At 36.0% G+C, this 26,695-nt stretch overlaps 2 protein-coding genes across 2 annotated transcripts; one reads left to right on the top strand and one right to left on the bottom strand.

Annotated features, from left to right (window-relative positions):
• Positions 1 to 17,951: 17,951 nt before the first annotated feature.
• LOC753438 lies at positions 17,952 to 24,356 on the top strand. The gene is made up of 5 exons (XM_030989094.1): positions 17,952 to 18,216; positions 19,425 to 19,538; positions 19,884 to 20,037; positions 20,811 to 20,947; positions 21,674 to 24,356. Exons 2-5 carry the CDS (start codon positions 19,428 to 19,430, stop codon positions 21,953 to 21,955), a joined length of 684 nt encoding a protein of 227 aa, XP_030844954.1. The 5' UTR covers positions 17,952 to 18,216; positions 19,425 to 19,427; the 3' UTR covers positions 21,956 to 24,356.
• On the bottom strand, positions 22,749 to 26,465 carry LOC105441223 (putative nuclease HARBI1). Its single transcript, XM_030989093.1, has 4 exons — positions 25,887 to 26,465; positions 23,803 to 24,069; positions 23,388 to 23,524; positions 22,749 to 23,047 (listed from the first exon to the last, which is right to left on the bottom strand). Exons 1-4 carry the CDS (start codon positions 26,241 to 26,243, stop codon positions 22,771 to 22,773), a joined length of 1,038 nt encoding a protein of 345 aa, XP_030844953.1. The 5' UTR covers positions 26,244 to 26,465; the 3' UTR covers positions 22,749 to 22,770.
• Between the last annotated feature and the right edge of the window lie 230 nt (positions 26,466 to 26,695).

Raw genomic sequence — 26,695 nt, forward strand, 5'->3', positions numbered from 1 at the left:
TGTGAAAATGTATGGGATTGTTTTATTCAAGTTTTCTTTAAAGACAATGACGACGATGAGAAACAAGATGAAGACGATGATGTTGTTTATTTTAGAAATAAAAGCATTGATCAAAACTATAATGGTGATGGTGTCAGTTGTGATGACAATGACTGTAATGTCATTACTCCAAGTTTACTCTTCTGTTTTAATTTTTAACTCGAATTGCCGTCTCGTTTTTTTTTTAGATATTGTTATAACGTCAAAAAGCAAAATTTGTGTGTGACATCATGGAGTTTTTTTCGCGAAGGGACCCGAGGAAGACTTCTATAGAGTAATCACCCTTCACGTTTTTGTTTGACAACTGTAGCTTGATTCACACTTTTGTTATTTTGGAAGATAGACTGATTTTTGAGACAAATCTTGTTCGTCAGTTCGTTATGGGAATGAACTAATAAAGGCCTATGAATTTAACGTAGACGTTGACTTTTTATTGGTGATCGAATGGAGATGCGAAGTCTGAGTTGAAAGGTAGGAGGTTTAGAGAAACTTTACCTGTTCCACAGTTTGTACCAGTGTACCCAGTTACACAGGTGCACAGCGATGAAGAATCACAAGTTCCTCCGTTCAGGCAATCCGCGTCCACGGTACAGGCACCTAAAGCAAGCCAATTAAAGTTGTGAAAATGTATGTGATTGTTTTTATTCAAGTTTTTTTAAAGACAATGACGACGATGAGAAACAAGATGAAGACGATGATGTTGTTTATTTTAGAAATAAAAGCATTGATCAAAACTATCATGGTGATGGTTTCAGTTGTGATGACAATGACTGTAATGTCATTATTCCAAGTTTACTCTTCTGTTTTAATTTTCAACTTTGACTTTTTATTGGTGATTGAATGGAGATGCGAAGTCTGAGTTGAAAAGTAGGAGGTTTAGAGAAATTTTACCTGTTCCACAGTTTGTACCAGTATACCCAGTTACACAGGTGCACAGCGATGAAGAATCACAAGTTCCTCCGTTCAGGCAATCCGCGTCCACGGTACAGGCACCTAAAGCAAGCCAATTAAAGTTGTGAAAATGTATGGGATTGTTTTATTCAAGTTTTCTTTAAAGACAATGACGACGATGAGAAACAAGATGAAGACGATGATGTTGTTTATTTTAGAAATAAAAGCATTGATCAAAACTATAATGGTGATGGTGTCAGTTGTGATGACAATGACTGTAATGTCATTACTCCAAGTTTACTCTTCTGTTTTAATTTTTAACTCGAATTGCCGTCTCGTTTTTTTTTTTAGATATTGTTATAACGTCAAAAAGCAAAATTTGTGTGTGACATCATGGAGTTTTTTTCGCGAAGGGACCCGAGGAAGACTTCTATAGAGTAATCACCCTTCACGTTTTTGTTTGACACTGTAGCTTGATTCACACTTTTGTTATTTTGGAAGATAGACTGATTTTTGAGACAAATCTTGTTCGTCAGTTCGTTATGGGAATGAACTAATAAAGGCCTATGAATTTAACGTAGACGTTGACTTTTTATTGGTGATCGAATGGAGATGCGAAGTCTGAGTTGAAAGGTAGGAGGTTTAGAGAAACTTTACCTGTTCCACAGTTTGTACCAGTGTACCCAGTTACACAGGTGCACAGCGATGAAGAATCACAAGTTCCTCCGTTCAGGCAATCCGCGTCCACGGTACAGGCACCTAAAGCAAGCCAATTAAAGTTGTGAAAATGTATGGGATTGTTTTATTCAAGTTTTCTTTAAAGACAATGACGACGATGAGAAACAAGATGAAGACGATGATGTTGTTTATTTTAGAAATAAAAGCATTGATCAAAACTATCATGGTGATGGTTTCAGTTGTGATGACAATGACTGTAATGTCATTATTCCAAGTTTACTCTTCTGTTTTAATTTTCAACTTTGACTTTTTATTGGTGATTGAATGGAGATGCGAAGTCTGAGTTGAAAAGTAGGAGGTTTAGAGAAATTTTACCTGTTCCACAGTTTGTACCAGTATACCCAGTTACACAGGTGCACAGCGATGAAGAATCACAAGTTCCTCCGTTCAGGCAATCCGCGTCCACGGTACAGGCACCTAAAGCAAGCCAATTAAAGTTGTGAAAATGAATGTGATTGTTTTTATTCAAGTTTTTTTAAAGACAATGACGACGATGAGAAACAAGATGAAGACGATGATGTTGTTTATTTTAGAAATAAATGCATTGATCAAAACTATCATGGTGATGGTTTCAGTTGTGATGACAATGACTGTAATGTCATTATTCCAAGTTTACTCTTCTGTTTTAATTTTCAACTTTCACTTTTTTTTGGTGATCGAATGGAGATGCGAAGTCTGAGTTGAAAAGTAGGAGGTTTAGAGAAACTTTACCTGTTCCACAGTTTGTACCAGTGTACCCTGTTACACAGGTGCACAGCGATGAAGAATCACAAGTTCCTCCGTTCAGGCAATCCGCGTCCACGGTACAGGCACCTAAAGCAAGCCAATTAAAGTTGTGAAAATGTATGGGATTGTTTTATTCAAGTTTTCTTTAAAGACAATGACGACGATGAGAAACAAGATGAAGACGATGATGTTGTTTATTTTAGAAATAAAAGCATTGATCAAAACTATAATGGTGATGGTGTCAGTTGTGATGACAATGACTGTAATGTCATTACTCCAAGTTTACTCTTCTGTTTTAATTTTTAACTCGAATTGCCGTCTCGTTTTTTTTTTTAGATATTGTTATAACGTCAAAAAGCAAAATTTGTGTGTGACATCATGGATTTTTTTTCGCGAAGGGACCCGAGGAAGACTTCTATAGAGTAATCACCCTTCACGTTTTTGTTTGACAACTGTAGCTTGATTCACACTTTTGTTATTTTGGAAGATAGACTGATTTTTGAGACAAATCTTGTTCGTCAGTTCGTTATGGGAATGAACTAATAAAGGCCTATGAATTTAACGTAGACGTTGACTTTTTATTGGTGATCGAATGGAGATGCGAAGTCTGAGTTGAAAGGTAGGAGGTTTAGAGAAACTTTACCTGTTCCACAGTTTGTACCAGTGTACCCAGTTACACAGGTGCACAGCGATGAAGAATCACAAGTTCCTCCGTTCAGGCAATCCGCGTCCACGGTACAGGCACCTAAAGCAAGCCAATTAAAGTTGTGAAAATGTATGTGATTGTTTTTATTCAAGTTTTTTTAAAGACAATGACGACGATGAGAAACAAGATGAAGACGATGATGTTGTTTATTTTAGAAATAAAAGCATTGATCAAAACTATCATGGTGATGGTTTCAGTTGTGATGACAATGACTGTAATGTCATTATTCCAAGTTTACTCTTCTGTTTTAATTTTCAACTTTGACTTTTTATTGGTGATTGAATGGAGATGCGAAGTCTGAGTTGAAAAGTAGGAGGTTTAGAGAAATTTTACCTGTTCCACAGTTTGTACCAGTATACCCAGTTACACAGGTGCACAGCGATGAAGAATCACAAGTTCCTCCGTTCAGGCAATCCGCGTCCACGGTACAGGCACCTAAAGCAAGCCAATTAAAGTTGTGAAAATGTATGGGATTGTTTTATTCAAGTTTTCTTTAAAGACAATGACGACGATGAGAAACAAGATGAAGACAATGATATTGTTTATTTTAGAAATAAAAGCATTGATCAAAACTATCATGGTGATGGTGTCAGTTGTGATGATAATGACTGTAATGTCATTACTCCAAGTTTACTCTTCTGTTTTAATTTTTAACTCGAATTGCCGTCTCGTTTTTTTTTTAGATATTGTTATAACGTCAAGCCAAAAAGCAAAATTTGTGTGTGACATCATGGAGTTTTTTTCGCGAAGGGACCCGAGGAAGACTTCTATAGAGTAATCACCCTTCACGTTTTTGTTTGACAACTGTAGCTTGATTCACACTTTTGTTATTTTGGAAGATAGACTGATTTTTGAGACAAATCTTGTTCGTCAGTTCGTTATGGGAATGAACTAATAAAGGCCTATGAATTTAACGTAGACGTTGACTTTTTATTGGTGATCGAATGGAGATGCGAAGTTTGATTTGAAAGGTAGGAGGTTTAGAGAAACTTTACCTGTTCCACAGTTTGTACCAGTGTACCCAGTTACACAGGTGCACAGCGATGAAGAATCACAAGTTCCTCCGTTCAGGCAATCCGCGTCCACGGTACAGGCACCTAAAGCAAGCCAATTAAAGTTGTGAAAATGAATGTGATTGTTTTTATTCAAGTTTTTTTAAAGACAATGACGACGATGAGAAACAAGATGAAGACGATGATGTTGTTTATTTTAGAAATAAATGCATTGATCAAAACTATCATGGTGATGGTTTCAGTTGTGATGATAATGACTGTAATGTCATTATTCCAAGTTTACTCTTCTGTTTTAATTTTCAACTTTCACTTTTTTTTGGTGATCGAATGGAGATGCGAAGTCTGAGTTGAAAAGTAGGAGGTTTAGAGAAACTTTACCTGTTCCACAGTTTGTACCAGTGTACCCAGTTACACAGGTGCACAGCGATGAAGAATCACAAGTTCCTCCGTTCAGGCAATCCGCGTCCACGGTACAGGCACCTAAAGCAAGCCAATTAAAGTTGTGAAAATGTATGGGATTGTTTTATTCAAGTTTTCTTTAAAGACAATGACGACGATGAGAAACAAGATGAAGACGATGATGTTGTTTATTTTAGAAATAAAAGCATTGATCAAAACTATAATGGTGATGGTGTCAGTTGTGATGACAATGACTGTAATGTCATTACTCCAAGTTTACTCTTCTGTTTTAATTTTTAACTCGAATTGCCGTCTCGTTTTTTTTTTTAGATATTGTTATAACGTCAAAAAGCAAAATTTGTGTGTGACATCATGGAGTTTTTTTCGCGAAGGGACCCGAGGAAGACTTCTATAGAGTAATCACCCTTCACGTTTTTGTTTGACAACTGTAGCTTGATTCACACTTTTGTTATTTTGGAAGATAGACTGATTTTTGAGACAAATCTTGTTCGTCAGTTCGTTATGGGAATGAACTAATAAAGGCCTATGAATTTAACGTAGACGTTGACTTTTTATTGGTGATCGAATGGAGATGCGAAGTCTGAGTTGAAAGGTAGGAGGTTTAGAGAAACTTTACCTGTTCCACAGTTTGTACCAGTGTACCCAGTTACACAGGTGCACAGCGATGAAGAATCACAAGTTCCTCCGTTCAGGCAATCCGCGTCCACGGTACAGGCACCTAAAGCAAGCCAATTAAAGTTGTGAAAATGAATGTGATTGTTTTTATTCAAGTTTTTTTAAAGACAATGACGACGATGAGAAACAAGATGAAGACGATGATGTTGTTTATTTTAGAAATAAAAGCATTGATCAAAACTATCATGGTGATGGTTTCAGTTGTGATGATATTGACTGTAATGTCATTATTCCAAGTTTACTCTTCTGTTTTAATTTTCAACTTTGACTTTTTATTGGTGATCGAATGGAGATGCGAAGTCTGAGTTGAAAAGTAGGAGGTTTAGAGAAACTTTACCTGTTCCACAGTTTGTACCAGTGTACCCAGTTACACAGGTGCACAGCGATGAAGAATCACAAGTTCCTCCGTTCAGGCAATCCGCGTCCACGGTACAGGCACCTAAAGCAAGCCAATTAAAGTTGTGAAAATGTATGGGATTGTTTTATTCAAGTTTTCTTTAAAGACAATGACGACGATGAGAAACAAGATGAAGACAATGATATTGTTTATTTTAGAAATAAAAGCATTGATCAAAACTATAATGGTGATGGTGTCAGTTGTGATGACAATGACTGTAATGTCATTACTCCAAGTTTACTCTTCTGTTTTAATTTTTAACTCGAATTGCCGTCTCGTTTTTTTTTATAGATATTGTTATAACGTCAAAAAGCAAAATTTGTGTGTGACATCATGGAGTTTTTTTCGCGAAGGGAACCGAGGAAGACTTCTATAGAGTAATCACCCTTCACGTTTTTGTTTGACACTGTAGCTTGATTCACACTTTTGTTATTTTGGAAGATAGACTGATTTTTGAGACAAATCTTGTTCGTCAGTTCGTTATGGGAATGAACTAATAAAGGCCTATGAATTTAACGTAGACGTTGACTTTTTATTGGTGATCGAATGGAGATGCGAAGTCTGAGTTGAAAGGTAGGAGGTTTAGAGAAACTTTACCTGTTCCACAGTTTGTACCAGTGTACCCAGTTTCACAGGTGCACAGTGATGAAGAATCACAAGTTCCTCCGTTCAGGCAATCCGCGTCCACGGTACAGGCACCTAAAGCAAGCCAATTAAAGTTGTGAAAATGTATGTGATTGTTTTTATTCAAGTTTTTTTAAAGACAATGACGACGATGAGAAACAAGATGAAGACGATGATGTTGTTTATTTTAGAAATAAAAGCATTGATCAAAACTATCATGGTGATGGTTTCAGTTGTGATGACAATGACTGTAATGTCATTATTCCAAGTTTACTCTTCTGTTTTAATTTTCAACTTTGACTTTTTATTGGTGATTGAATGGAGATGCGAAGTCTGAGTTGAAAAGTAGGAGGTTTAGAGAAACTTTACCTGTTCCACAGTTTGTACCAGTGTACCCAGTTACACAGGTGCACAGCGATGAAGAATCACAAGTTCCTCCGTTCAGGCAATCCGCGTCCACGGTACAGGCACCTAAAGCAAGCCAATTAAAGTTGTGAAAATGTATGGGATTGTTTTATTCAAGTTTTCTTTAAAGACAATGACGACGATGAGAAACAAGATGAAGACGATGATGTTGTTTATTTTAGAAATAAAAGCATTGATCAAAACTATAATGGTGATGGTGTCAGTTGTGATGACAATGACTGTAATGTCATTACTCCAAGTTTACTCTTCTGTTTTAATTTTTAACTCGAATTGCCGTCTCGTTTTTTTTTTTAGATATTGTTATAACGTCAAAAAGCAAAATTTGTGTGTGACATCATGGAGTTTTTTTCGCGAAGGGACCCGAGGAAGACTTCTATAGAGTAATCACCCTTCACGTTTTTGTTTGACAACTGTAGCTTGATTCACACTTTTGTTATTTTGGAAGATAGACTGATTTTTGAGACAAATCTTGTTCGTCAGTTCGTTATGGGAATGAACTAATAAAGGCCTATGAATTTAACGTAGACGTTGACTTTTTATTGGTGATCGAATGGAGATGCGAAGTTTGAGTTGAAAGGTAGGAGGTTTAGAGAAACTTTACCTGTTCCACAGTTTGTACCAGTGTACCCAGTTACACAGGTGCACAGCGATGAAGAATCACAAGTTCCTCCGTTCAGGCAATCCGCGTCCACGGTACAGGCACCTAAAGCAAGCCAATTAAAGTTGTGAAAATGTATGGGATTGTTTTATTCAAGTTTTCTTTAAAGACAATGACGACGATGAGAAACAAGATGAAGACAATGATATTGTTTATTTTAGAAATAAAAGCATTGATCAAAACTATCATGGTGATGGTGTCAGTTGTGATGATAATGACTGTAATGTCATTACTCCAAGTTTACTCTTCTGTTTTAATTTTTAACTCGAATTGCCGTCTCGTTTTTTTTTATAGATATTGTTATAACGTCAAAAAGCAAAATTTGTGTGTGACATCATGGAGTTTTTTTCGCGAAGGGACCCGAGGAAGACTTCTATAGAGTAATCACCCTTCACGTTTTTGTTTGACAACTGTAGCTTGATTCACACTTTTGTTATTTTGGAAGATAGACTGATTTTTGAGACAAATCTTGTTCGTCAGTTCGTTATGGGAATGAACTAATAAAGGCCTATGAATTTAACGTAGACGTTGACTTTTTATTGGTGATCGAATGGAGATGCGAAGTCTGAGTTGAAAGGTAGGAGGTTTAGAGAAACTTTACCTGTTCCACAGTTTGTACCAGTGTACCCAGTTACACAGGTGCACAGTGATGAAGAATCACAAGTTCCTCCGTTCAGGCAATCCGCGTCCACGGTACAGGCACCTAAAGCAAGCCAATTAAAGTTGTGAAAATGTATGTGATTGTTTTTATTCAAGTTTTTTTAAAGACAATGACGACGATGAGAAACAAGATGAAGACGATGATGTTGTTTATTTTAGAAATAAAAGCATTGATCAAAACTATCATGGTGATGGTTTCAGTTGTGATGACAATGACTGTAATGTCATTATTCCAAGTTTACTCTTCTGTTTTAATTTTCAACTTTGACTTTTTATTGGTGATTGAATGGAGATGCGAAGTCTGAGTTGAAAAGTAGGAGGTTTAGAGAAATTTTACCTGTTCCACAGTTTGTACCAGTATACCCAGTTACACAGGTGCACAGCGATGAAGAATCACAAGTTCCTCCGTTCAGGCAATCCGCGTCCACGGTACAGGCACCTAAAGCAAGCCAATTAAAGTTGTGAAAATGAATGTGATTGTTTTATTCAAGTTTTCTTTAAAGACAATGACGACGATGAGAAACAAGATGAAGACGATGATGTTGTTTATTTTAGAAATAAATGCATTGATCAAAACTATCATGGTGATGGTTTCAGTTGTGATGACAATGACTGTAATGTCATTATTCCAAGTTTACTCTTCTGTTTTAATTTTCAACTTTCACTTTTTTTGGTGATCGAATGGAGATGCGAAGTCTGAGTTGAAAAGTAGGAGGTTTAGAGAAACTTTACCTGTTCCACAGTTTGTACCAGTGTACCCAGTTACACAGGTGCACAGCGATGAAGAATCACAAGTTCCTCCGTTCAGGCAATCCGCGTCCACGGTACAGGCACCTAAAGCAAGCCAATTAAAGTTGTGAAAATGTATGGGATTGTTTTATTCAAGTTTTCTTTAAAGACAATGACGACGATGAGAAACAAGATGAAGACGATGATGTTGTTTATTTTAGAAATAAAAGCATTGATCAAAACTATAATGGTGATGGTGTCAGTTGTGATGACAATGACTGTAATGTCATTACTCCAAGTTTACTCTTCTGTTTTAATTTTTAACTCGAATTGCCGTCTCGTTTTTTTTTTTAGATATTGTTATAACGTCAAAAAGCAAAATTTGTGTGTGACATCATGGAGTTTTTTTCGCGAAGGGACCCGAGGAAGACTTCTATAGAGTAATCACCCTTCACGTTTTTGTTTGACAACTGTAGCTTGATTCACACTTTTGTTATTTTGGAAGATAGACTGATTTTTGAGACAAATCTTGTTCGTCAGTTCGTTATGGGAATGAACTAATAAAGGCCTATGAATTTAACGTAGACGTTGACTTTTTATTGGTGATCGAATGGAGATGCGAAGTCTGAGTTGAAAGGTAGGAGGTTTAGAGAAACTTTACCTGTTCCACAGTTTGTACCAGTGTACCCAGTTACACAGGTGCACAGTGATGAAGAATCACAAGTTCCTCCGTTCAGGCAATCCGCGTCCACGGTACAGGCACCTAAAGCAAGCCAATTAAAGTTGTGAAAATGTATGTGATTGTTTTTATTCAAGTTTTTTTAAAGACAATGACGACGATGAGAAACAAGATGAAGACGATGATGTTGTTTATTTTAGAAATAAAAGCATTGATCAAAACTATCATGGTGATGGTTTCAGTTGTGATGACAATGACTGTAATGTCATTATTCCAAGTTTACTCTTCTGTTTTAATTTTCAACTTTGACTTTTTATTGGTGATTGAATGGAGATGCGAAGTCTGAGTTGAAAAGTAGGAGGTTTAGAGAAATTTTACCTGTTCCACAGTTTGTACCAGTATACCCAGTTACACAGGTGCACAGCGATGAAGAATCACAAGTTCCTCCGTTCAGGCAATCCGCGTCCACGGTACAGGCACCTAAAGCAAGCCAATTAAAGTTGTGAAAATGTATGGGATTGTTTTATTCAAGTTTTCTTTAAAGACAATGACGACGATGAGAAACAAGATGAAGACAATGATATTGTTTATTTTAGAAATAAAAGCATTGATCAAAACTATCATGGTGATGGTGTCAGTTGTGATGATAATGACTGTAATGTCATTACTCCAAGTTTACTCTTCTGTTTTAATTTTTAACTCGAATTGCCGTCTCGTTTTTTTTTTTAGATATTGTTATAACGTCAAGCCAAAAAGCAAAATTTGTGTGTGACATCATGGAGTTTTTTTCGCGAAGGGACCCGAGGAAGACTTCTATAGAGTAATCACCCTTCACGTTTTTGTTTGACAACTGTAGCTTGATTCACACTTTTGTTATTTTGGAAGATAGACTGATTTTTGAGACAAATCTTGTTCGTCAGTTCGTTATGGGAATGAACTAATAAAGGCCTATGAATTTAACGTAGACGTTGACTTTTTATTGGTGATCGAATGGAGATGCGAAGTTTGATTTGAAAGGTAGGAGGTTTAGAGAAACTTTACCTGTTCCACAGTTTGTACCAGTGTACCCAGTTACACAGGTGCACAGCGATGAAGAATCACAAGTTCCTCCGTTCAGGCAATCCGCGTCCACGGTACAGGCACCTAAAGCAAGCCAATTAAAGTTGTGAAAATGAATGTGATTGTTTTTATTCAAGTTTTTTTAAAGACAATGACGACGATGAGAAACAAGATGAAGACGATGATGTTGTTTATTTTAGAAATAAATGCATTGATCAAAACTATCATGGTGATGGTTTCAGTTGTGATGATAATGACTGTAATGTCATTATTCCAAGTTTACTCTTCTGTTTTAATTTTCAACTTTCACTTTTTTTTGGTGATCGAATGGAGATGCGAAGTCTGAGTTGAAAAGTAGGAGGTTTAGAGAAACTTTACCTGTTCCACAGTTTGTACCAGTGTACCCAGTTACACAGGTGCACAGCGATGAAGAATCACAAGTTCCTCCGTTCAGGCAATCCGCGTCCACGGTACAGGCACCTAAAGCAAGCCAATTAAAGTTGTGAAAATGTATGGGATTGTTTTATTCAAGTTTTCTTTAAAGACAATGACGACGATGAGAAACAAGATGAAGACGATGATGTTGTTTATTTTAGAAATAAAAGCATTGATCAAAACTATAATGGTGATGGTGTCAGTTGTGATGACAATGACTGTAATGTCATTACTCCAAGTTTACTCTTCTGTTTTAATTTTTAACTCGAATTGCCGTCTCGTTTTTTTTTTTAGATATTGTTATAACGTCAAAAAGCAAAATTTGTGTGTGACATCATGGAGTTTTTTTCGCGAAGGGACCCGAGGAAGACTTCTATAGAGTAATCACCCTTCACGTTTTTGTTTGACAACTGTAGCTTGATTCACACTTTTGTTATTTTGGAAGATAGACTGATTTTTGAGACAAATCTTGTTCGTCAGTTCGTTATGGGAATGAACTAATAAAGGCCTATGAATTTAACGTAGACGTTGACTTTTTATTGGTGATCGAATGGAGATGCGAAGTCTGAGTTGAAAGGTAGGAGGTTTAGAGAAACTTTACCTGTTCCACAGTTTGTACCAGTGTACCCAGTTACACAGGTGCACAGCGATGAAGAATCACAAGTTCCTCCGTTCAGGCAATCCGCGTCCACGGTACAGGCACCTAAAGCAAGCCAATTAAAGTTGTGAAAATGAATGTGATTGTTTTTATTCAAGTTTTTTTAAAGACAATGACGACGATGAGAAACAAGATGAAGACGATGATGTTGTTTATTTTAGAAATAAGTGCATTGATCAAAACTATCATGGTGATGGTTTCAGTTGTGATGATAATGACTGTAATGTCATTATTCCAAGTTTACTCTTCTGTTTTAATTTTCAACTTTCACTTTTTTTTGGTGATCGAATGGAGATGCGAAGTCTGAGTTGAAAAGTAGGAGGTTTAGAGAAACTTTACCTGTTCCACAGTTTGTACCAGTGTACCCAGTTACACAGGTGCACAGCGATGAAGAATCACAAGTTCCTCCGTTCAGGCAATCCGCGTCCACGGTACAGGCACCTAAAGCAAGCCAATTAAAGTTGTGAAAATGTATGGGATTGTTTTATTCAAGTTTTCTTTAAAGACAATGACGACGATGAGAAACAAGATGAAGACAATGATATTTTTTATTTTAGAAATAAAAGCATTGATCAAAACTATAATGGTGATGGTGTCAGTTGTGATGACAATGACTGTAATGTCATTACTCCAAGTTTACTCTTCTGTTTTAATTTTTAACTCGAATTGCCGTCTCGTTTTTTTTTATAGATATTGTTATAACGTCAAAAAGCAAAATTTGTGTGTGACATCATGGAGTTTTTTTCGCGAAGGGACCCGAGGAAGACTTCTATAGAGTAATCACCCTTCACGTTTTTGTTTGACACTGTAGCTTGATTCACACTTTTGTTATTTTGGAAGATAGACTGATTTTTGAGACAAATCTTGTTCGTCAGTTCGTTATGGGAATGAACTAATAAAGGCCTATGAATTTAACGTAGACGTTGACTTTTTATTGGTGATCGAATGGAGATGCGAAGTTTGAGTTGAAAGGTAGGAGGTTTAGAGAAACTTTACCTGTTCCACAGTTTGTACCAGTGTACCCAGTTACACAGGTGCACAGCGATGAAGAATCACAAGTTCCTCCGTTCAGGCAATCCGCGTCCACGGTACAGGCACCTATAACTAGACATTCATAATTGTGACGGTTTATGTAATTGTTTTTATTTACGCTCTTTAAAATACAATGAGGACGATGATAAAGAACATTAAAACGATGTCAACGAATATTGTATGTTATTTATAGAGATAACAGCATTGATCACTAATATGATGGTGGGGTTAGTGGTGATGATAAATGATCAAGACTATGACGGCATTATTCCAAGTTTATTCTTCTGTTCTAATTTTCAACTCGAGTCCCCTTCCTTTTTTGGAGATATTGAAATAACGTCAGGCCAAAGAGGCAAAATATTTGTGTGACAAAATGAAGTTTTTTTATCAAGAGTACCAGAGGGAGATTAAAATGTTGTAATTACTCTTCTCATTTTTGCTCGACACTGTATCTTGATTTTTCTTTTAATGTGTATTTAAAAAAAAAAAAAATCGGAATTTAATTTGAATTTATTAACAAGAAAACAACAACATATAATGTTACAAATATATTCAAGTGGGTAACAAAATAACAAAATATCCATGAACATGAGTTACAAAGAAAAAGAAAATATCCATAGTTGAACCATGTGTACAAATTATATTAATCATATACCATGTCATATCAAACCTGTGAACAGGGACATGCTATGATAATACGTATATATTTGTGGCTGGAATTGACATTCACAGAGTTCCAATAGCATATAAGTGATTCAAATAAAGGATATTTTTAAACTTAACAACTTAAAATGTTGTTAAAGGCAGAACCAAAAGTTAGCACGAGTGCTAGTCGGGATTGGTTCTCCAAGTTTCTAAAACTGTATGCAAGTTCATATTGATATTTGTTTTGACTTAATTTCATACTATTTGATCCTCATGATTCATCTTTGCTTAGGAGTTTAATTCTGAGATTTTGACGAAATGATGATCTTGTTTCTCTTCTCTTAAATTTATGGGCAAATTATTCCACAGCTTCGCTCCAATGAAAGGAATTTAAAAAGTGCCATGTGTCGTACTACATTTAGGTAATCGTAGCATTAAATGTTCTCTCCCTCTTGTTTCATACATGTGATTCATTAAAGCAAAGTAATCCATTAACGAATGTGGTAAATGTCCTTTCTGCAGGTCATATACAAATGTCGATACTGAATGCTTGAAGAGATTATGCACATCTAATACCTGTAGACGTACGAACAGTGCCTTTGAACTTGTTATAAATGGGGAAAATGTTTAAGGTTCAAGGTTCATTTTATTTATTTCCTTCACAACATTTTTACATATAATAATAGAACAAAAAAACATCATAAGAAAAAACAATTTAAATGCAATTTTAAGTCGATATATGATCCAAATGAAAGAAAGTGGAGCCCTTAGAAAAGCTGGGCTTGTAAGAGTAAGGTCCCCATATAACATAATCCATCAATGTTTCACTTTTAACAATGGGATAGCTTGAAATTTGAAAAGGAGAGGATGAAAATATATACAAAGGAATCAAGAGGAAAAAAGCAAACTGGAACGAGAAAAACAACAAAAGAGAGAAAGAAGAAAGTTATATGTATATAGGGGAAAATGGTATTTGGTGTAAAGAAAAAGAAAAATAGAAGAGAGGAGGGGGGGGGGGAGAGAGAGAAGGTGAAATGCTGACATTTATATTGAATAATCAAACATAACAAAAACAAAAAGATAATGCACGTTATCAATAACAATTGATAAATTATTACCTAATATCATTTCTGGTGATATAATTTTAATCATAATTGTCGACATAGTTACTCAATAAATATAATTTCAATTTGCGTTTAAAAACAAAGACACTGACAGATCTAGTTACATTGATAGGAAGTGAGTTCCAAAATTTGGGAGCAGTACAAGCCAGCGTCTTCAGAGCAAAAGCAGTTCTTACACGTGGAATATGAAGTGCAGTTGCCTGCCTTGTATTATAGCTATGAATTTGATTGTTCTTTCGAAATATTTGTACTAACGTATTTGGGAGAGTACCATTTTCCAAACCATACATAATTGCGCCTAACTGTAAAAAGCAAATGTCTTCAACCTTCAAAAGCTTATTACTGTAGAACAAAACATTAGTATGAGCACGAATAGCTCGCATTAAAAACGACTCTAACCACCCTCTTTTGGGCAACACAAATCTTATCTAATTGTGTTTTCAATGACTTCCCCCATGCCAGCACTCCATAATTGAGATAAGGCAAAATTAAAGTAGAATACAAAATAAGCACAACTTCTTGTGGGACAAAAGAACTTAATTTATAAATTACATCAGTATTTCTAGACACGACTTTACAAATATTAGTACAATGAGATGCCCAAGACAGCTTCTCATCATTATGTAGCCCAAGAAACTTGGTGGAAGTTACTCTCACAACGTTAACATCATCAAAAAATACATTTCCAGGTACATCCTTTAGGGAGCTACTAAAAACATACAGTTTGTCTTTTGAAGATTCAAGGACAACTTATTTGCATAAATCCACAAAACAAATTTCTTTAATTCAATATTAACTGTATCTAATAAAACTTCAGGGTTTTTATGAGAACAAAATACACTTGAATCATCTGCAAAAAATATGAAAGATAGTACATCAGATGAAAGATAAAAATTATTAATATATAATATAAAAATAAGGGGGCCAAAAAGGGACCCCTGAGGTACACCACAATATATAGTTTGATGACTTGAGTCAGTTCCATTTAATGATACATATTGTTTTCTGCCTGTTAAATAGCTCCTGAACCAGCTAAGAGCGATGCCTCTCACTCCATAATATGACAATTTACTTATTAAAATTTCGTGATCAACCGTATCAAACGCCTTAGAGAAATCCAAAAATAAACCAATTGTATGAAGGTGACCATCTAGTGCTTGAGCTATTTTATCTACAAAGTGTAAAATTGCATGTGTAGTGGTGTGCTTTTCACGAAAGCCAAACTGGAATTTTTAAAATATTTTAGTCTTTTTTTAAAATATCACTGTTCTATCATATATAAGCTTTTCTAAAAGCTTTGAAAAGGATGTCAATAATGAAATGGGTCTACAATTACTTAATGTTTGAGGATCACCCTTTTTAAATAATAGCACTACCTTAGCAAATTTCATTTGTCCTGGTACAATACCAGATAAGAAAGACAAATTATAAATATGAACAAGTGGTATCACAATTCCATGTATAATATCCTCAATTAATTCATTTTTATGCCATCAAAGCCAGGACTCTTATTACTTTTAAGCAAGCTCACAAGTTTAAACAATTCTATTTCCATTGTGGGTATTAAAAACAGGCTATCTATATTGGGTTCTTGCATAAACTCAATAAAGCTTTTCTGACATTTAGGAATAGAGTCCTGAAGTTTTAGCCCGACATTACAAAAATAATCATTAAAATTGTCCATAATAATTTGTCTATCTTCTACTGAACAACCATTCACATTTATACATTTGATATTTGTAGTTTTTTACTGATGGTTTAAAAAAAAATTCTAATTACTTTCCATGTATTCTTAATATTATTAAATGTCATTTGAAATTGAGCAGAGTAATATTTTTTCTTAGCATCACGCAATACAGAAGTAAGAGTATTTCTATAATTAGAATACTTTCTCCACAAAAAATCAGAGCTTCTCCTTTTATATTGATAATACAACTTATTTTCTTAGTAGTTGACCTTAATATTGATTTAGTTATCCATGGCATACGAGGAACTTTATTATAATTCTTCTTTGTATATTCAACCAGAGGAACATTCTCACCATACAACAACATGAATTTATTAAAGAAACTATCAAAAGCACTTTCAACATTTTGGTCTGAAAGAACATCATTCCAATCAGTTGTAATTAAATGCCTCTGTCAATTTGGCAATATTTTCAGGAGTTCCTTTAGGGACAGACGTGCGGCCTCTAGGCTCACAATTCAATTTCTCCGAAGACAACATACAGTATACAGGAAAATGATCAGACATGTCAGATACTATAATTCCAGAGGGTGCATATGGTTGCACATTACAAAAAATATTGTCAATTAAAGTACTGGAAACTTCTTTTATTCTTGTTGGCTTAGTGATTAGGGGCAATAATGAGAAAGACGTTAACATGTTTAGAAAAACATCAATTCGATTATCGTTATTACAAAGTAATAAATTCAAATTAAAGTCTCCCATAAGATAGAGTGACTTTCCAACTAAAAGTGGATTGTCTAAAATTGACTGAATTTCATTTACAAAATCATTAAAATTACCATTTGGGGGCCTATATACAACTCCTATAAAATGATTCTTTTGACCAGGGTTATCAATCTCAACAAAGATAATTTTTATATGATCTGACATTATATCAAAATCGTGATGTATCTGGTATTCTACTTGGGAAGGAATACCCAAAGCAACACCTCCTCCACGTCTACTTTGTCTATTGTTGTTAACAAAATTAAAACCAGAAATAGATAACAAGGCTCCTATCGGTTTCACTCGTAAACCATGTCTCAGTAACACCAAGTATTACACGTCCTAGATTGATATTATCAATGAATCTTAACATTTTGTCAAAATTCTTACAAACACTACGCATGTTTATATGAAGAAGAGTTAAGCCACTGTTCGTATGATTATATTTAGATGCTGTTTCAAAAAATTGATCTTCTGTATGATAATTACAATTAACATTAGGGATATCATAACCGTCACATAAATTGCTCATATTGTCTTCATAAAATCTACAAATTTCATCATCCATTTGAGCCATATTGATACTGAATGTGCAACATTACATGAACGTATTGTATAGTAGGTGGCTGGCAATACAGACAAACATGCAAGAAAGGAGAAAACGTGACAAAAAAAAACTGCATAAGGTGAAATAAACTCATATTCAGCAATTCATGTAGGGTACTGAGAAAAGAGGAAACGGGAAAAGGAATCTGGGATAGACTCAGAAATGGGGAATGAAGAGAAGGGCAATGAAAAAACAAGGAAAATTGTAACATCAAGCATAATGAAAAGAAAAACAAGTATATAAGATACAAGATACAAAAAACAAAGCATGTCAACAAAATACAAACTGTACATAAATAGCACACTTAAAACCAGACATGGTTATCTGACCATGGCAAGACAATGTAGTAACTAGTAAGTTCACTGTTAATTGTTCAAGTCTTCGAGAGAGTTGATCGTCCTTTTTAGTTCTTTGCCGTTTGTGGCAGGGACAAGGGCAATAACTCGCCCATCCCATCCATTACTGTCCCGGGCCGCCTTCAGCAGCCTCGCGTTTTATTTAGTCAAGTCCTCTTGAATCGACTTTCGTGTGCCGGCAAGCTTACGTCTGCTGGCCAGGGCCCCGTATTATAAAACTTTTGACTTACCATAATAGTAACTCCCCGAGATACTATTATGGTAGTTACCATCAATGGTAACTACCATCGGAGCTTAATATCCGTTGCATAAAACCGATATTAACTAATATAAGAAAAACCCGCGAATGGTCTTCTTGGACGAGCCAGAAATTTAAGCGCATGCGCAATACCCGTCGTCTGCTAGATATAGCCACTGAGATAAACACCGAAGACGGCTGCTGCTAATCTACAATTATCGTCAATCGTACGTATTTCTTGACTTTAATCATTTTTATGTGTTAATCGAAAGAGCATATTCATTCTGCTATACATATTGATAAATGTATTAGTACTGGCAATAAATGTGCAGCCTTTACTCAGACAGTATTTGCCATCGTACTGGGGTTTAATTGTAATGTTTACGTCAGTCTCCGCAGCCGTACGTGCTTTCAGAAGCCAGCGGGGACTAGAGTACTGAGCTCCCCGGAGGAGCTGGGTAGCATAATCTGACATTCCACTACTAGCATGACTAGATTGGGTGGTGTTTTGAACATTCGTTTATCTACAATACCCGATGATTTAAAGTTGTTTAAGGGTAAACAACTTGCAATTACCTCATAGTATCATTCTAAAATGTAAAATACTAGACTCTCAATTAGAATATCTAGATAAAATTAAGACTCTCGCCTAGTCTAGACTAGATCTAGTCTAAGTCGATTAGAATTTCAACTTCATTCCAATTTCTAGTCTATAATTATATAGACTCTCAATTAGAATTTCAACTTTATTCAGCTTCAGACTAGTAGTAGATCTATAATCAGATACTACTTAAAATAGTATAGACCCTAGACTATGTCTAGTGTCACAGTGTGTGCATGTCAAGTGTGAGAGCTGAGGGATTGGGCCGGCGATTGGGCCGGCGATTGGCAGGGGCATGAAATATAAGGCCATGTAAAATTGATTACATGTTGATCGTCCGGATTTTTTGAAAAAGAGGAGGAGGGTGTAGTCTACCATGTTATTTGATATTTGATATTTCAAAATGGCCGCTCAAAATGGCCGCTCGGTACATTTTCCCTGACAGTCGAGGCTATTTTTTTTCAAGATGGCCGCCGACAATTTTTTTTTTTTTAAATCAGAAATAGAGCCATTTTAGCAGTGTTTTTCATGTTTTTTTTCTTTCAAAAAAAAAAAAAAAAAAATAAAAATTTAAAAAAAAAAAAAAAAAAAAAAATAAAATAAAAATAACAAATAACAAAAAATAGGAGGCGGCCCCCAAAAAGGAAGCGGGCGGGGACGATCAACATGAAATCAATTTTACATGGCCTAATGATATACTGATCGAGTATCAAAACCAAACAACAATCTTGTGTTTAAAAGGGTTTGATACCGTCAAATTTGATTTAACAGAACTCATTTTAAACAATCTTTCTGGTTTCTCATTAGTTTTTTAATTTTGTTTCTTCATTCTAGGAAATGGTGAAACGCAGGCCGAACTTGACAGGTCGGGATGTCCGCTGCCTGGCAGACTACGTAAAAAAGAACCGCCAAGCTTTGTTCGGCAAAGCGGGGAACTGTGTGGAAAAGGTTTGTAAAATCCAATGCAGATCTATTTATTAAAATTTCCAGAACATAACTATGATTTCGAATTTGAATAAAGAGTCTTTTTATCTAACTTATTTTTATTTTTCCTTCTTTCAACTTTTCTTCTAATAAGTATACCGAAAATGATGTTTTGGTTTTCATTTTTTCTGATGCCCAAGACAGAATGCAGTCCACTGTCTTTGGAGACAGTTGGATGCTACCATATGAGAGTATTCTTTCAAAATAAGTAAGGGTGAATTAATATGTTAATCATCTATTGCATATAATTAAAGAGAACTTGAGTAGGTTCCAATTTACATTGTACTTTTTGTTCTTGAATTTTTGTAGATCAAAAAACGAAAAGAGGATGCATGGGCCCTAGGGCTCGTATCGCTAGAGGCCCAGGGACTCCAACCAGGTAGAACAGTAAAGGACTTGCGTCTTACCTGGAACGAAATGGCGGCAAAGGCTCGAAAGTACAGGGACTCAAAGAACAAGACAGGTAAATTAAGCTGTCTTTATTGTGTAACAGATAAAACTGTAAAAGGTACCTTTCTTGTATACTCCTACCACATGTAATTTATCACCAATAGTTACCTGTGCTTTGGAAAAGTTAAAAAGTAAGAAAGCATTTGTGCAATAAAAAAACAAGTTTTTAAAATGGTGGGATTCCATCTGCTATTAGTATCTACTGTACCACCATAGGTCATCATGAATTGTACATGCATTAAAAAATTATCTTTAATATATCATATCAACATTCATGACTTAGGACAACAGCCTAGTGTTTGAATGCTAGGCTTTTTTTATTTTTATTTCTCTTTAAAAAGATAGCATGTTTTGCATGGTATATCCTATTTCAATAAAGAATACTCTAGAGTAGCCTGTCAAGAAGAGTATTGAATTAGTAAAGGGGTTTATTATTATCAGGAGACTTGGTTGGTAGATTGGTGGTCTCATAATCCGACGACCTAGGTTCGAAACCATGTCGTCGATGCACTAGTGTCCTTTGGTATTAAGGCATTATTCCTCATTACCAAGGTCCCTTAGATAGGACCTAAAGTCGTCGGTTACTAATAAGCACTCGTGCTTTTTTAGCAGTCGGGTAAAATAACCACCACTAAACCGCAAATCACAACTTACACTTATTTGGTGTAGATTATTAACCATCACGACCTAATCCAAGATCTCTCTTTAACTGTACGATCGATATTAACATTTCGTAAAATTTATGGTAAGAAGTTAACATTTATTTCTTTGACTTTGGATCATTAGGAGGTGGACCACCAGTGGAATATAATGAGAAGCACGAGGCAGTACTGGAGGCAATGGTGGAGGAGAGTGTGGAGGGCATTCTGGGGCCAGAAGAGGAGGCTGGATACCTAGCTCTCCCTTCGAGCCAAATGTCACAGGTAAAATTTGTAGAATTTGATTGACCCCCTCTCTGGGTATGAGAGTACAAACAAACATAAAAATATACATGACTTGTGAATATGTACATCTTTGGTTTAACCCTAACTGAGCCAAGGGGGGGGGGGGAAACAAGTACCCCCACCCCCCTCCTCAACACTTTGCACGATATGTCTGCATCGCTGGCCGAAATCTCAGGGAAGGGGGCGGGGGAGCCCTTTCCCTAACTCTGAGAACTTCAAAAATACCCAGGCCTAATCAGGGTTTATCTTGAATTGTAGATGGTATTGAAATGCTTACCACTATATTACTTAATTTAGTTGACGACCTTCAAAGTGTCAATGTTATGTTGACCACCCTACCCCCCTAACTCTATTTGAAAAATTTATCCCATTGAACATGAGATTCAAATGTGGCATGTATTTTTATGTGAGGCATTTTCAATACGGGTATATGGTAATTTTTTTGTTTAACAAAAACAAAATCCTCACTGATGGTGTACGGTACAACAATTTTTTTTTCTTACATTTTTTAAATATTTTTTTTAGGGGGGTGTTTTAAACCTTTTTCTCAAACATATTGATGATTAGATAAAACCCTTACTGACATTGTTCTCTTTTTATCACAGAATTTTAATAAATAAAATAATAATAACAACATTTAGACAGTATGGTTCTATAGTTCTTTAAAACTCAATCAAGGCAATCTTTATTGTTATATGCATACAGACAGCAGAAAATGCCATGGCTGTGGCCATGATGGTTAACACCATGGTGGGTGGCATATCTGTGCCGGCCCGGGACCCACAGACCAGTACTAGTGCAGCCAGCAGTGCCGGACCACCAATAGACCAGCCTGTTCTAGTAGGGGATAGCACGGCCAAAGACACCAAAAAGCCAATCAGCTGTTATGAAGAGAGACTTTTGGAGATAGAGGAGGAAAAGTTATTAGTCATGAAGCGTGCGCTTCACGTTTTCGAATTATTTGTCTTTAATCAAAAAGAGGTTTAAAATTGTTACTTTGTTTGTTTTGCAAATTCCATGTTAATTTTGTTCTTATTCATGATAACTTTACCTTTCAGTATTCAAAAAGATTATATCATTGTGCATTTTGGAACTAAGGAAATTAGGTTTCCCAGAAATCTAATATGAATATGTCGTTATTAAAAATGAATTGACTATGCATGAGCGTTCCACGGGACTCCCCCCCCCCCCCAGTCAGGTTTGGATTAAATATGTGGCCTGCTTCTGAATAGAACAAATTACAAATTCAGGAGATAAACTCTTCCCATATACTATACTGTAAATTAACTGCATCTAAAGATAACAATGTTATGAGGCCAATCTTAAGGATATCTTACACACTTCATTGAAAGAGGGCCTTGAATATGATGTCACATTCATATACAAATTTATAAAACAATATGACTATTGGCAGGTCAGCAGAACATGCCCTAGCCCGGCGATTCCGTGAAATTTGAATTTTGGCTTGGTGCTACCTTAGCAATTAATCCCCCCCCCCCCCCCGGTTGAATGCAGTACTGAATTGATTAAGATTCTCAATGCAAACAGAAGATTACTACCACTTGAGTTATATAGTACAAGTATACTTCAACAATATTGTCACAACTAAATAGTGCAGTAATAAAAAGAATTTATGTGTCAACTTATAGATGACCCAAAATGGTGTTTTAAAGCAGGGGAAGTCCACCCTAAAAATAAGTATGTTTGAATGATATAAAATATAGATAAACAATAAGGTCAGTGACAGTGAATGTTGAAAAAGATTCTTGGTAACAGTATATAGAAGTCTTCATCATAAAAATCTAGTGGAAATAATTGGCAATAATAGTGTTTCTGATGGCTAAGCCGTTGTCTACAATGTGGTCGTCCCTGTCTGGTTCGTGTTCATGTTGTTCAATACCAAAGTCTACTTCATCAGGCTGCTTCAAATCTTTAGCCACATTGTGCAATACGGCGCATGCAGTGATGATCTTGCACGCTCTTCTGGGTGCCATTTGCATACCATTCAGTAAGCACCTGAATTTGTGCTTTAGTTGGCCGTTGACTTGTTCGATTCTCACTCTCGTTGTAGCATGTGCTCTGCAGAGTAAAGGAATTGAAGTATAACAAATTAAAAACAAAGAATTATTGGGAAGTCTATTAGACTATGAAAATACATGTACATCTAACTACAGTGCTATACATCTAACCTATACATTGTCAAAAGGAAGTAAGTCACATATATGAGTAATTTTCTTTTTTACCTGTAGCTCTTCTGGGCCAAATGGTATTCATGAACACTCATCCTGCTAATTAAGAGATGTGATTGGCAAATTGACATCATGGTATTGCTTTGATGTCTAAAATGGCATACATTCATTCACTTTCTTTTTTAATTGTAGATACAAATATGCATTGAAATGTTTCTTGTAGTACATACCTATTGTAAGCCTGTTCTGCAGGAGTCCTTGGATTTAGCACTGGTGTCATCAGGTATGGTCTTAAAGCGTAACCCGAATCTCCAAGAAGTAGACCATGCTGTTGTAGATCTTCAAAAGTCTGTCCAACTCTGCTGTTCTGTATAAAGGAAGAATCATTATAAGAATGAACATAATATGGTAGAATAGGTGCCCCTTGACCTTTGATATTTATTGCATTCTCTTGCATATACACATTTTGAAAAATTATTAAAAATTGTAAGATCTTAGCTTCACAATTATTTTGTAGCATTTGTAACAAACATTTGACATCAATTTCAAAGATTAACATGTATGTCAATATATGTTTTCATGGAGGCATTAAAAACAAAAGTGGGTTACATAGGAAATGTTAGAATCAAAATATTATGGATTTACCTGAAATATCCTGCTGTCGTGAGTGCTGCCTGGCCAGCGTGCCAAAATGTTTATGATCTTGTAATTGGTATCACAAATTATTTGGGTGTTGATGGAGTAATATCCTTTTCTGTTCATATAGACGTGCTCACCAGGGCCCAAGGGAGCTCCATTTAGTCTAATGTGTGTTCCGTCGACCACTCCTATGACCTGGGGAAAGCCTGATATGTTGAAGAAATCCACTTGGGCTCTGTTGACTTCTTCCATTGTCGTTGGAAACTTGATTATCTGAAGTGTGAATTGGAGATGCAGAAAGAAAACAAAAATCAATAATTCCATGTTGCAGATCTTCATATGTTATGTATACAATACAAGTCTAATTCATGTGCAAACTTTTGAAATGTAATTTGACGTATATTTTATTCATCGTCATTATATTTATACAGCTATGCTGAAATTCACCAGTATTTATTATTATAGACAGAAACGATGTTATATCAAGAAATGTAATCTTTATCACATTGTAAATTATATGAATAAATATTTATCTCCTACGAATACATTTAATATTCAGAGAATTGGACATGAACTTTCTTTCTTTCAATCAAGTGTTGAGAAAAGTATGTGAAATATCTGAAGAAGTTTGTGAAGTGATTAAAAAAAAAATTATGAGAGAGAGTGCAAGTTTTCTTTGGCTGTACTCGAATTCATGAACATATTCATAGTTATGCTATTAATGGTGATGCAACTAACTATTCCTATAACTATCTATTCTTAAAAACTGATCTCTTTTCTTTCTATACCCCTCGTCTCTCTCTTCCCGGGCCTCTATATAGCTCTCTCTCTCTCTCTCTCTCTTTTCTCCTGTTATTTATTATTTACTTATTAGTTTATGCTTCTCCGGGGAGAATCTTGTTTGAATCTACGTTCTTCCTCTTAATATAATCATGACAGTTGTGTTTTTTTTTTTTTTTGGTCTTTTCATCAATCATTATTATTATCATTTTCTTTATTATATATAGCAGTATTGTTTTACTATATTTTTTTAAAACCATTTTGTTGTGAGTTTTTTTTTTTGTGACGGTAGTTTAATTATGTTGTATTTTTTACTGCTGTGTATGCGCATATAAATTTATCATTAAGTCTATTTGATATCTGTGCAAAAAGAGGAAATGATGAAATTGGAAATTGAAGACGTTAAAATATCTATCGATTGGCATATAGCTTTCCATACTCTGGGCTCAGCTGTTTCAATTTAGAGTACGTATTATGTGTGCATGCAACATTTGCCTCTGCCTCTGGTCATGTGAATGTGATGAGAGACTCCTCGTTTTGTGCATTAGAAAGGGTGCTGTTTTCGTCATGACAGTCATTCATCATGCAATCATCATTCAGTAAGAAATTTGTTTTGACATATATACCTATATGAAGGGTCATAGGTACACGATTCATACAATCAAGCTCGCATCATATCACGCCAATTTATGGGCGACTCTACACAAATCAATATACCTAGGACTACGTGCAAAATAGTAATTATACTAGCGCTAGCGCTAGCATCTAGCACTTGCACTCTCGCTAACTTGGGGAAGGAAGTTTGGATAAAGATGTCTTTATTATTATGAATTCTTTATTAGACGTAGCTATTGTTTGATTATATGACCACTAATAAAATGATACTATAGGTCTACAGACTACTACACAGAGACTGCAGTGACAGTAGTAGACAGGCAGCTAGGCTCGGCCAACTAACCGACCGCGCCAGCGCTGCCCCAGCCTCCCGCCCGGCCGCCACAGTCGCGGGCTCTGTCCCATGGCAACCACTAAATTGTCAGACCGCTGCATAGACCTATGTCATGTCATTGCTTGGTCGTCTAAGATTAATTAAACATATAAATTTATCTGAAATAGGTCTTCCATGTGTTCATTATAAAATGCATAGTATTTTTAGTATATCATATGCATGTCATGCATGACAAAAATAGAGTTATTTTTCATCCTCTTAGTCTTATTAATTTGCTGATTGAAAATTCAAAATACAAATTTTAGACAGACTGTATTTTCGTCTTCTCTTTGCTTTATTAAAGAAAAATGTATTGACTTACCTCATGTTTCAGTGTGCCGAGGGTCACTGACACACGGTGAATTACCCTGGATGCTGTTGAGCGGGTGATGCCATGAATCGTGGCCGTGGAATCAAGCACTGCCCCCGTTGCATAAAAATTCAAAGCTATGAAAACTTGCAGCTCTGGGGGAAGTGCCTGATTCCGTTGGGTGTCGTGCTGCAACAGGGGCCGAATCAAATTGATAACATGCATACAACCATCCCTAGTAAACCGGTACTTCCGGAAAATGTCACCATCCCCCAACTCCAACGGCTGGCTGCGATCTCTGAAGATCCGCTCCCTCCTCCTCGCCCTTTCATATCCACGACGCTGCAAGACAGCCAGTATCGCAGCCATAGTTACGGTAGTGTTACCGCAAGCTCAGAGGGTAGCGGTAATGTTACCGCTGATCTTTATAGACTTACCGCTGATCTTTATAGACTTACCGCTCAAGTCCAGCGGTAAGTTTTTATGCAACGGATATTTACCGTTTATCTTAAAGTTACCGCTGCTTTTGAGACTTACCGCTCAAATGAGCACTTACCGCTACGGTAACTGTTTTATAATACGGGACCCAGAACTTCACTTCTCTTCCTGTATGATTGGAATTTGACAATAATTGGCGCAGGTGAATTGGCCTTTCCTGGATGTTTTGGCAGGACTCTCAGGCGATGACTTCTCTCGATGTCATGCTTTTCGAGACAAACGCCAAGTGAGTCGTTCACCAGATGAATGACTGCCTGGTCAGTGACCTCATCTTGGCGCTCAGGGATCCCGAAGGTACGAAGGCAGTTTCCTCTCCTGGGCAT

This window comes from Strongylocentrotus purpuratus, unplaced genomic scaffold (genome assembly GCF_000002235.5).
Source record: "Strongylocentrotus purpuratus isolate Spur 01 unplaced genomic scaffold, Spur_5.0 spur5_scaffold_18, whole genome shotgun sequence".
Lineage (NCBI taxonomy): Eukaryota > Metazoa > Echinodermata > Echinoidea > Camarodonta > Strongylocentrotidae > Strongylocentrotus > Strongylocentrotus purpuratus.